Source organism: Phacochoerus africanus, chromosome 1, assembly GCF_016906955.1.
Source record: "Phacochoerus africanus isolate WHEZ1 chromosome 1, ROS_Pafr_v1, whole genome shotgun sequence".
Lineage (NCBI taxonomy): Eukaryota > Metazoa > Chordata > Mammalia > Artiodactyla > Suidae > Phacochoerus > Phacochoerus africanus.
Window position 1 is genome coordinate 224,860,748 of NC_062544.1, and position 12,224 is coordinate 224,872,971.

At 41.2% G+C, this 12,224-nt stretch overlaps 1 protein-coding gene across 3 annotated transcripts in view; it reads left to right on the top strand.

The window, feature by feature from the left end:
* LSAMP (limbic system associated membrane protein) overlaps window positions 1-11,840 on the top strand; it is a 623,529-nt gene extending 611,689 nt beyond the window's left edge. For 2 of the 3 annotated variants that reach the window (XM_047791769.1, XM_047791762.1), the window contains one exon: window positions 11,721-11,840. In XM_047791769.1, the coding sequence (XP_047647725.1) occupies window positions 11,721-11,818 (98 nt within the window). In that variant the 3' untranslated portion in view covers window positions 11,819-11,840. Of the gene's footprint in view, window positions 1-5,262; window positions 5,296-11,720 lie in introns of all 3 variants that reach the window. The other variant, XM_047791752.1, reaches the window with a different exon arrangement.
* Window positions 11,841-12,224: the final 384 nt, after the last annotated feature.

Consider the following 12,224-nt stretch of genomic DNA (forward strand, 5'->3'; position numbering starts at 1 on the left):
AAGAAGCAGCACGTCACATAGTATCATTCATTTGTTTTACTAAATTTCTTGATGATTTTAACTCCATCCCTCTCTCACTTTTTCCAGGCAAATGGAGGATAAAATCCCTATTGAATTTGGACCCTCTCTCTCCCCTGAACACATGCCCTTATTAATTCTGAACCAGAAAGAAAAAAATGAAATTAGTTACTTTAAGTCCTCTACCATGTCATTTTCAAAACCTGGGGGCCATCAGAAGACTGGCCCCATAGAAGGAATTGTGTCCTACGCACCATGTTTCCTTGTTCCACTGGCTGCGGCAGGTTAAGGAGCGTGCCACTTAGTTTCAACTAAACATCCTGCAGTTAGAACAGTTTGGCAAACCATATAACCCCCAAACTCTCCCTGTCCTACCTGTGGCTTGGAACGAATGCATCTAAGCAGAGGATTGGAGGTAAGTCGCCAAGACTCAAAGTACTGAAAATCAGTTCTCCTCACTTCCCTTCCCAGATAGCATTCAAATAAGGCCACTTGTCAACACTGCTCATAAACATAGATACAGAAATTTCCAGAGGTAACTAGGGAGCTACCATACTGTTAACACTAACGTTTCCAATGACGCACCTGTCACCTTCCCAACACGCACTTTAATTATGGAGAGAGGTAGAGACACTAATCATACCACAGAATGGGAGGTAAGAGGTAAGAATAAATCTTCTGGCCTTTGAACAACAACAGCCAAAAAGCTTCATTTTTTTTTTTTTTTCCTAAGGTTTACATTTCCTAAGTCATGATGATATTCTTAAATAAAGCTCACCCCCCCCACCCCCAGAAAATGTCTTACCTGCCAGGGATCTGGGGACTAATGAAAGGACCTCCTGGCCCCATGTGGTTCTTCAAATGGCTGTGAATTCCCAACAATCATTTTGTCTTTACATGAAGGCATAGTGGTTTCAAAAGAATAAAATTTTCATGGAGTTCCCATTGTGCCTCAGTGGTAACGAACCCAACTAGTATCCATGACGACTGGGGTTCGATCCCTGGCCTTGCTCAGTGGGTTTTAAGGATCCGGCGTTGCCATGAGCTGTAGTGTATGTCACAGCAAGGCTTGGATCCCGAGTTGCTGTGGCTGTGGTGCAGGCTAGCAGCTTTAGCTCTGATTTGACCTCTAGCCTGGGAATTTCAATATGGTGCTACAGGTAGAGCCCTAAAAAGAAAAAAAAAAAAAAAAAAGAATAAAATTCTCCCCTACCCAGAATCTTAGTGAGGGCAGCTCTCAAGGTATTGATTAATTTGCTTACTCATTCATTCGTTCATTTCCGTACTCAGACACTGATTCAGCAAATCTCTTAAACATACAGTCTGTGCCAGAGTAATAGTGAGCTGAGGTTACAGTCGTGCATAAGGAAGACATTGTCTCTGCTGATGGGAAAGGCTGAATCAGCTCTTTTTCATGCTGCACATTTTTGTCTAACATGGTTCGGTATAAAGAACCTAAAAGTCAAAAGTCAAAGACAGATTAACATAAATAAATTTGTCAGGGCACTTGCTTTTTCTAGGGCTAAGTTCTGTCCCCTTCACCTCCTTGTACCCCCTCATCTGGAGCTGAGGTCTATGCACATGACAATAATCCGAGAATTTTAGAACTTTCTCTGTACTAGATTGCCTCTCCTTCCCCAATTTTGTCCATTATATTGCCGCAGTAATTTATCTTTTTATTATTTAGAGGGGTACTCCTGTGCTTACTTGTTCAGTATATTTGCTAAAGAAAGATCATTATGTAGAGAAAAGTTTTCGAAGAAGCTTAAAAATAGTATGTTTCAGGTGTATTCCAATGAATGCGGCCAGAATTACTATAGAATTAGTATCCCTGTCAAGGCGGTTTTACCCAAGAACTCGAGATCACCTTCACTTTGGAAAAGAAAGAATAATATCCAGTTGTTAAGGACCCCCCCCCAAAATTTTTTTTTCTCTTGTCTATAACAGGAAAGACTCCTTTTCGAAAACTGCATTTCATGCCTGCTCTGAAGAAATTTTTTATTTTTTTTCACTAATGCCACCTGGTGGACAAACAGGATTACTTTAGACGGCATATAAGAACATTCCTTAATATTACCACAAGATGGCAATATACAACCACATTTTCAAAGAGCCCGGCTCAAAAAATTCAGGGTTTTTTGGTCCTCAGAAGAGAATATTCTATTCCAGCGGAAGAGGGTGAGTTGGAAATAATAGGGCAAAATAAGCACTCCGTTCTCTTTTCCTAAACACAAGTGGAGTTCCAAGATCTTAAGATCATGAGTATTTCAAAAACTAGTTCATTTATTGCCATTGGGAAGACATCCTAAAATATAACTGGTGAGCTAGTTTGCTTTTTAAAGATATTTTAAGCAAGTGTGAATTTTTATCTGAGTTTTTGTGGTATTTACTTCATATGGTGTAATATTTGTGCAATGTTTTTTAAGTTCTTTTGTTGAACTCCTTTTAATTGATTAGCAAGGGAGGGTCTGTTCCCTAAGAAATTCATTCAGGACATATAGATGTCCCCAAGCCTGTGCCAGTGACTGGTTAACCCAGTGCTAGTTTTCTCCCGACCAAAACACTACCTCATCAGTCTGCTTCCCTAACATTTCAGCGATAACATCTTGTTTATCCACACCTTTGCAGATTTTTTTTTTACAGTGCAATTCTTTGAAACTATACTGCCATGGCTTACTTTTAAGATCTTTTTCCCTCTTTTTCCACTAAACTTTCACCAGCAGTCCTCTCTAGAAGAGGTTTTACTGTAAATCTGACAATAGTTCTATTTTTCGAGCCCTTACCATGTGTCTGGCAGTAGTCAACATATAGTATGATGATTAATTTATCTAACTGATAGAACAAATTTATAAGCATTTAATCAAACTGATTTTACCAGTTGATGAACCTGAGGCAAAGAGAAGTTAAATGATATTTTCTAGCTTAAGCAGAACCTTTGTTTTTCCTGCCTGCCCAAATTCCTGAACAGTTGCTTGGAATTAGTCCATGAGGCCTGGGACAGAGGAGGAAGAACCAAGTGTTCTTTACATGAAGATGATCCCATCAGGGATCTAAGCCCTTTTGAGTGACCTTCAGAGCTCCTTATAAATTCTGAAGAACGCCCATTGTGGCGCAGTGGAAACAAACCAACTAGTATCCATAAGGATGTGGATTCAACCCCGACCCTGCTCAGTGGGTTAAGGATCTGACATTGCCATGAGCTGTGGTGTAGGTCACAGATGCGGCTCAGATCCCATGTTGCTGTGGTTGTGGGGTAGGCCTGCGGCTGCCTTTCCAACTCAACCTCTAGCCTGGGAACTTCCATATGCCATGAGTGCCACCCTGAAAAAAAAAAAAAATCTAAAGAATGGCTTGAACAAAGAAAGAAGGGATGTTGCATGCATTTTGCATAAGAGCAGCGCCAACCCATTCCCCAGTCCATTTAAACATGCCAGTGACAACCCTAGAGTAATAGAGGCTATACTTAGTCAGTCTTTCTGTCATAAAAATACCCGAAATACCTGAGGGATATTGTGAATAATGGACAGAGTTCTGGCTGAAGAAATAGGAGCCCCGAATTTCTGTCTCAGCTCTGCCTCTCAGTGTGTGACCTCTGGGAAAAGATTAGCCTCTCTGGGCTTCAGTCTCCCCCATTATGATGAACAATTCTTTGCAATGCCTTTTCAGCAGTTCTTAAGGCAATATTAGGATGTCAAAGAAAATTTGTGAGAGCAGGTATTAAGAAAGAAAACCGGTGTCAGTGTGTTTAATATACTATCGTTGATCAGTGTGGTCAACAGGTGGAGTCTGATATTTTGTACCTGTAGAATCTGGCTTCACTTCTTTTTTGGGGGCGGCGGGGGGCGCTCTCTCGGCATATGGAGGTTCCCAGGCTAGGGGTCTAATCGAAGCTGTAGCTGCCAGCCTACGCCAGAGCCACAGCAATGCAGGATACAAGCCGCATCTGCAAACTTCACCACAGCTCAGGGCAATGCGGGATAGTCGGATCGTTAACCCACTGAGCAAGGGCAGGGATCGAACCCGCAACCTCATGGTTCCTAGTCGGATTCGTTAACCACTGCACCATGACGGGAACTCCTGGCTTTACTTCTAAGGTGAGAGTGTTAGCTTCTGGCTTCTGCTAGGAGAGGCAGAAATCTTGCTCCAAGCCTCTGAATGGACTTCTACCTTCTGCAGGTAATGGGCTAGCTAATTAAGGACAGAAGGGGAGGTGACCATGGCTTCAAGAAGAAAATCCTATCTAACAGCCATGTTTTGGGCTCCTGTATCTTGCCAGTCTTTCATTTTGTCTTGGGATTCAAAGTATTCCATGGGCACTTTCCATATTTATTTCTTAAGATCTAAGAGTGCTGGGATTTAACCGATAAGGATACTTTAAAAGGGAACCCAAGCCTTTGACCTATTGAAGTTCTTCTCACCCTGAGGTTTATTTATAGATTCGACAAATATTAATTGAATTCCTGCTGCCTACCAGGCTCTAATCTAGGTACCAGGGGGACAGTAGTTGATAAGACCTGCACTGTCACTGTCCCCCATGGAGACTATGTTCTAATGGAGAAGATGAATTCCAAACACGCACACAAGTGAATTATAACATGACACCAGGTAGTGATCAGTGCTATTAATACTAGGAAATCAGAGTAAAATAATAGAAAGCAGCAGAAGGTACCACTTTTGAGAAGGTGATGACAGAAATCATTCCTGACTTGGTGACACTGAAGCAGAAATCTGAATGAAGTGACTATGTGGGCCATGCAGAGATCTGGGGGAGGAACAGTCCAAGCAGATGAAATACCAAGTGTAGACGTTTTCAAGTTGGAATGGATTTCGCGTGTTAGGAGAAAAGGAAGGAAGTCAATTGGCTTGAGTAGAGCAAACCAGGAGCAAAGTGGTAGAATGGGATTGGGGGCCAGATACATTCTATCACTTCACTAAGTTGCAGTCAAGAGTCCTTTTACATGCCACGCTCAGAGTCCTCGTACTTGTCAACACGCATAACATGGAACATCAAGTATCTGTAGTTGCAAATTGTTTTTGCCACCTCCAACTGTACAACATTTGCTCCAACAGAACCATCTCTTTCCAAGTGCCTTCCTTTCAATCTCTATGTTGCTAGTAGAATGTTCTTTCCGCCTTTCCTTTCTTTCTCCTTTCAGTGGAGAGTACCAGACTACCTTTGTGCTTATGCTCAATGGATAAAGAATTTTTTACCTGTTTTTGTTTTGCTAAATGTTTCCTTTTTAGAAATTGGCACCACCGTGCACTTCAAGCAAAAAGGTATGTCTCTTATTGCTGTTTACCTTCTGTATGTTAAAATTAAGATTTCACAGCAGTATATGGGGGCATTATACACTTGAGTTTGTTTCATATCAATAATTTGTGATAATTTCCATAAAACATTTGCCACTATTTTCCCAAATTGTGAGCGTTCTCATTGAAAAAAAGCCCCCATCCAATTCATGACCCCTGTATTGCTTGTGATAGTTACTCATTTTTAAATCTCTGGAGCTAACTTATCCCCCCTTCTACTTTCCTTATCTTATGTGTCTGTGGTTAATTCTTGCAAAGCTTCACTTTGGAAATGTTCACTGCCCAATGACAGGGCCCTTGGAAGAGACCTAGAGCCACCATAAAGCCCACTTTCCATCCCTTGTTGGCTACTGAAATAAATACATTGCTAAAGGAAACAGAGCAGGGTCTCCTGAAGTGCAGCACTTGAGCATTTAAGATTCCCTCCTGCCTCAGCCTTCTTCCAGGTCTTCATATAACCTCCCCATCACATTATACCCAGGCTACTGGGATATCCTGGGAATTGCCTTTTTGTGCCCTCCAGCTGCCCCACACTCCTCCATCAGCCACGTGGCACACAATCCACAGACTTTCCCCTACAAATATTGGGCAGTCATGTCAAACCTTCATGACATGGACCCTTAGGTTCAAATAACTTCCAATTTTTTTTTTGGTCTTTTTGCCATTTTCTTGGGCCGCTCTCGCTGCATATGGAGGTTCCCAGGCTAGGGGTCGAATCGGAGCTGTAGCCACCAGCCTACGCCAGAGCCACAGCAACGCGGGATCCGAGCCGCGTCTGCAACCTACACCACAGCTCACGGCAACACCGGATCGTTAACCCACTGAGCAAGGCCAGGGATCGAACCCGCAACCTCATTGTTCCTAGTCAGGTTCGTTAACCACTGCGCCACGACGGGAACTCCCAAATAACTTCCAATTCTGAGGTGCCATCTTTACAAGTCCAAGAGAAACCTGTCACACTGTCTGTCCCCTGATCAGAGTCACAGAAAAATCTGTGTGGCTGAACTGCCTTCTGTAAATCTTTAGGACGGCCCACTTAGATTGGTAACTATCTCATAAGAAGACGTCTTCTTCTCTGAGATTCAAAGGGGATGAGACACTGAGATCATCCTCAATAGTGAAAACCTGTCCTTGTGGTACTTAGACCCCAGTGAAGAGCCTCAGAGATTGTGGACACTTTGTTGGTTTCTCCCAGGAAAGGGCCAGCACCTTGTTTATGACAAGTGCTAGCAATTCTTCACAAAAGACAGCAGGGAAGAGGTGACCAGAAATATGTACAAAGGACCAAGATTCTTGGAGCAAGAAGTATAAACTGCCATCCTCTTCAGCCCTTCTTCTCTCTCCAGTGCCATGTTCATGAATTATATTTGGATCTTAAGTACCCAGTGTTAGCAGAACATAACGAAACCACAGAGCTTTGGTGTGGAGGGGAAAATAGGGCATAGGATTTTTTTTTTTTTTATTCAAAGATGAATGAGAAAAATTGCTAGTGTCACTCAAAGGAATTCTAAGTAATGGCCTAAAATTTCAAAAATTTTCAAGTGAAAATATTTGACACTATTTTGATGGAAAAGATGTGCTAATTCCATCCTTACTATGAGAAATACTTCAGCCTTACCCGAAGGGTAAGGGAACCTAAATTTAATTCTAAGACACATGGCTCAAAGAAAACATCAATATATCCCATTCTCCAATGGGCTCCAGCCTGGAAAGTACAGGCTCTCATCCCTAGTTGTCACCCAGAGGAAGCTGTACTGGCAGAACATGGACAGCAGGTGGCGCCAAAGTCAGTCTTTTTCCTTTTAAACATGGCTCCCAGGCCACAGACAGGCCTCAGTCTGCGCAACTAAATCATATATTAGAGATATTTAGACGTTAGGAATTTTTCGCCTTTGCTTAACAATGTTTTGTATATCGTTTATGTTTCTGTTTTATTTTTAGTCATTCAGTCAACCCTTAGTTCTGAGAAGAATTCAAACAAACTCACTTAGCCTTTCTTCTTTCTGTATGGCTAACCTATGTACTGGAATAAAATTATAAATGACCTAGATTCCTTAGTGGCTGGAAGGAATGCCTAGGAGTCACTGAGGGGGTGATTCATGATTATTTTGAATAGATCTAGCCCTAAATCCTGGAAAAGAGCCCAAAGTATCCAGGAGAAACAACAGAAATGTGTTGGCCACATTTGAATCACAAGCACACGCTCTGTGAAGCAGGTGTAGAAAAATATCCTTGTCCTTTCACTGCAATTTTACTGAAAGACAAATGAATAGGCTTAGCATCCCGCATCAGATCTGTAGTGTAGAGACCTGCCCCCAAATTCTCAGGTCCCTAAATTCTAGAAAGTTTCATCAATTTTGCCCTTAACTACAAATTCCCTTTTGTAAGCCTTGTCATGTCCAAGTGAGGTCCTGCAACCAACTTGATACAGAGCCTCACCTGCCATCCTGTCCTGGAGTGGAGAACCTTGCCCCGATGTGTTGACATACACTTTCTAATTCTGCCGCACCTAAGTATTGCACCTTCAGGTTAAATGTTAAAAACCCTAACCCAGTTCACAAATTAATGCCTTTGATTCAGGGGTATTTCATGCCTTTCCATAATCCAGACTTCTGTAGTTAATAATGAATGACAATGAACGCACTTATTGAGCGATTACTAGATAAACACACATGCACACATATAGGATATGGCTAAATACCAAGATAGGATTTTTGTCTATTATATGAAAAGCATGCAGCAATTTTTGAGTTGTAGTTCTATTTGCCCATCTATTCTTAAGGCTAATTTATGTTTGCAGACTCTTGCTTTCATTATATCTGTCAGTATATAAAAGCACTTGCTGAGTGTGGCCATCTGGTGTGGCAAATAAGATTTATCATTTGCATTTCCACAAATAAGCAGAAATTTCATAATATGAACTAACATAATTAATGATTTTGCTGATTATTCTTCCCTGATATAGCCATTAACTGAAGTAGTCTCCTATGCAGTCATATATATATGTCTATAATTGTGTACACACTTGTGTTGATTCCCCAACTAACAGCAGTTACCTTTGTACTTTTTCAAGCCTATTTGTTTACTCTCAAAACCAATTATGAAGAGAGTAAGTCATATAAGCACATCAAATAGCTATATGAGAGCACTTAATAATAATTGACAGAGATGAAAATATCTGTAACAGATCCACAAAATACATTTCAAATGTGTAATAATAATTCTACTAAAGATAAAATTAAAGATTATTAACACAGTCACACTGGGATTCCCTAGGTATAACCTAGAATATCATGTGAAAGTAACAGTTAATTCTCAATTATGTGAATTAAAAGACCTATAACATGTGAGTATACCGTAAGTGAATACATAGCAAATAGACTTCTCTTTGTATCTGCATGTATATGTGTGTACATACATGCACATATATTAGCAAGAATGTTATATGTGAACATGTTTACCTAGGTTCATATTTTTCAATGATGGAATTTTTAGTTTCTCGGATATTTACTACCCTTCACATAAAATGATAAGACTATAGTTTTTAGACTCCCCCCAGGAACCACTCCCCTCCAAGATGTCTGAAAGATAATCTAGCCATCCCAGCACTATAAATGAGATTAAGGAATTAGGCAGAACTGACTCTTTCTGAAAACCTTCGGTTTCACGCCATCCCTAGGGTAAAACAAAGACCATTCTTGCTTAACCCTGTGTGGCCTCAATTTGTCTGTAGTTTTTCTCTGTTTTGGAAGCATCACTGACACACTAATCCAAACAAATGTACCACAGAGTTCAACATCTAAAGCCTATAGAGGAACTAAAATGATGGGAAAACATCGCCCTCAGGCAAGAAGGCTTGGGAAATTGCCATTAAGCCATTAAGGGAGTTTAAGTTCCCAAAAGGCCAAAAAGAATGGAGGGGGGAGGGGTGAACTAGGAAAAACATTGAGCTAAGACTCTGAACACCTAGATTCGAATGCCTCTTCAATAGTTACTAATCAGGAGCTTCATTCAGCATGCTGCTTGTTCTTGAACCTTAATTCCTCATGAAAGGTATGAATCTGGGGAGTACCTGTTGTGGCTCAGTGGGTTACGAACCCAACTAGTATCCAGGAGGATGTGGGTTCAATTCCTGGCCTTGCTCACTGGGTTGAGGTCTGGCATTGCTGTGAGCTGCAGTGTAGATCACATCCGTGACTCAGATCTGGAGTTGCTGTGGCTGTGGTGTAGGCCTGCAGCTGCAGCTCCTTAGCCTGGAAACTTCCATGTGCCTCGGGTTCGGCCCTAAAAAGCAAAAAAAAAAAAGGGGGAATCTGAAGTTACCTCAAGTGCCTTTAATTAATATGCTCCTATAGCCATTCACAAAATTAAAAAATTGAATATTTAAATTGTTTATTATGTGTCTCTATAGCTTTATATATAATAACACTCATTTTATACTGTAACTATGCTGTTCCAACTTTGTATATATTCATATTTTGTATTAAATAATAGCTTTAATATTCTCAAGAAGGCATTCTAGTAAAAAAATTTCTATTCAAACAATCACTTTTTCAAAGATAACGGATGCCTTCATGTGGTTTTGTTTGTTCTGGCTATTGTTTTAAACAAACCCAGATTTCATTTGCCTAACATTTGACAAGAGACTCACCAGCACCCCTCACAGTGTCACCTCACTGTGCAGAGGTCATGGGCAAAGGCTTACTGGCTGTATAACGTGTACAATGGATTTAACCCCTCTGTGTCTCCCTTATCTCACTGTAAACCAGGGTTCGTTAGTGCACCTGTCTCATAACATGGTTGTGTGCTTATATATGTAAAACATTTATAACAGTGTTTGGAGTAAGTGCTGTGTAATTGTTTTTTGGTTGTGTTTGGTTGTTGTTGTACCTATTATTACTTACATAAAGCATAATTCTTGAATTCAACATTTTCCCTGTTATTTGACATCTGATCTGGAATGTTTGTAGATAATTTTGGAAATATTCACATGCCAGAGGATGCCGTCTACTGCACTTGCAAACCATCACAGGTTTAAACACACATGTGCAAGCCTGTGTACATGCACTCATGCACGCACACACACACATGCACACACTCATTCACTTGTATTGATTTCCATATGTGCCCTCAAAACTGCAAAGCGACCCATAATCCCAGTGACACCAAGAGCTCTCTTTTTTTTCTTCTTTGCTTTTTTAGGGCTGCACCCTCAGCATACATAAGTCCCACACTAGAGCCATAGCAATGCAGGATCTGAGCAAATTCTATGACCTATACCACAGCTCATGGCAATGCCAGATCCTTAACCCACTACATGGGGCCAGGGATCGAACCTGTGTCCTCCTGGATACCAGTTGGGTTCGCTACCTCTGAGCCACAATAGGAACTCCCCAATTTCTCTTTTGAATGTCATAGTCTAAGCATACAGTCTTAAATCCAAAAGTCTTTGCTGTGAAAAACACAAATATTTTCTTGTGATGAATCTAAATGAACACAACAATACAAAAGAAGAAAAATGGAACAAGCACAGCACAGGAGACAAGCTCTTGGGACCTACATTTACTGCCTCAATTTTCTCTTTATGTCAGCACACAAGTGCCTTCTCCACTTGCCCTCTATTCCCACACCCACATCCCCCAAATCATGTCCCCTTTGGGAAACCTGCAGATAGCCCTCCATGATGAGTTCTGGGCAAGAATTCTTCTGGTTTGGACCTGCCTCACTAGGTTGGTTTGTTTTTGTGCTGCTGTCATTGATTTTTATTTTTAAAGGGTCCAGTGAAGAGTTTGGACCAGATCATCCCCTGCTGTTTCTTAAGACTCCATAATGAGCTGACTTAATTTTCTGCCTTGTGGCTAAGGTGCTACCCAGCCATAAATGTTACTTTGAAACAATTCTCCTCCTCATTAACACATAAATAATTACCATTTCCCCCCTGAGAAAGGAGAGAGTCACAGATTGGTTCCAAGTTTTATTGGTGGAGACACTGTGATGAGTCAGCTGGAGGAGCCCATGTCTGGCTGCTGAAGGACCCTCACCAATGGTTGGAATCTTCGCGAGTGCTGGCATCGTCACAGTGCTTTGCAGAGTGAAGAGGAGACTGCTCCACCATCCCACACATCAGTGGCAGCCAGTTCAGGGCCTTGTCTGGAGATAGCATTTTGTATTTGGAAGTGTTTCAACTCATGATACTCCTTCAAATACTTACAGCTCTAGGAGAATGAATTTTAGAAAAGATCGTGAATCCTTCTCAGGCTGGACATAAATTCCCTGACTTTGAGATGCTGGTACATGGCCCAGTCTTACCTTTGACACCATCAGCTGTCAGCTGTCACACAGAGTGGGCCAGCTGTAACTCTTCTCTTTTCTCTCTCTCTTTCACCCTGCAGGACCTGGGTCGGTGAGAGGAATTAACGGATCCATCAGTCTGGCCGTACCACTGTGGCTGCTGGCAGCATCTCTGCTCTGCCTTCTCAGCAAATGTTAATAGAATAAAAGTTTCAAAAGAATTAAAAAAAAAACACACAAAAATGCGTCACACAGGATACAGAAAGAGAGAGCGAGGTGGGGGGAGACTGTTTATTTCACAACTTGTGTGTTTATAAATGAAGGGGGAAAATAAGAAAACGAAGAAGAAAATACAACATTTAAAACAGTTTTAAAGTCCATCAATAAAAATTGGAGTATAATTCAGGGTGGGAAGATTTCTACCAGAGTATGTGTATATCTAAGCAAATGTACACTGTACAAAGACTCCATAGTGGTTGGGAGACCCGGATTCTGTAAAAATAAGACAAGCGAAGAAGTACCAGATGGATATAACCCCACCACCATACACACACACTTTATCCTTCCTTCATACTTTTTCATCTGTGGGGAAAGAAACAATAAGG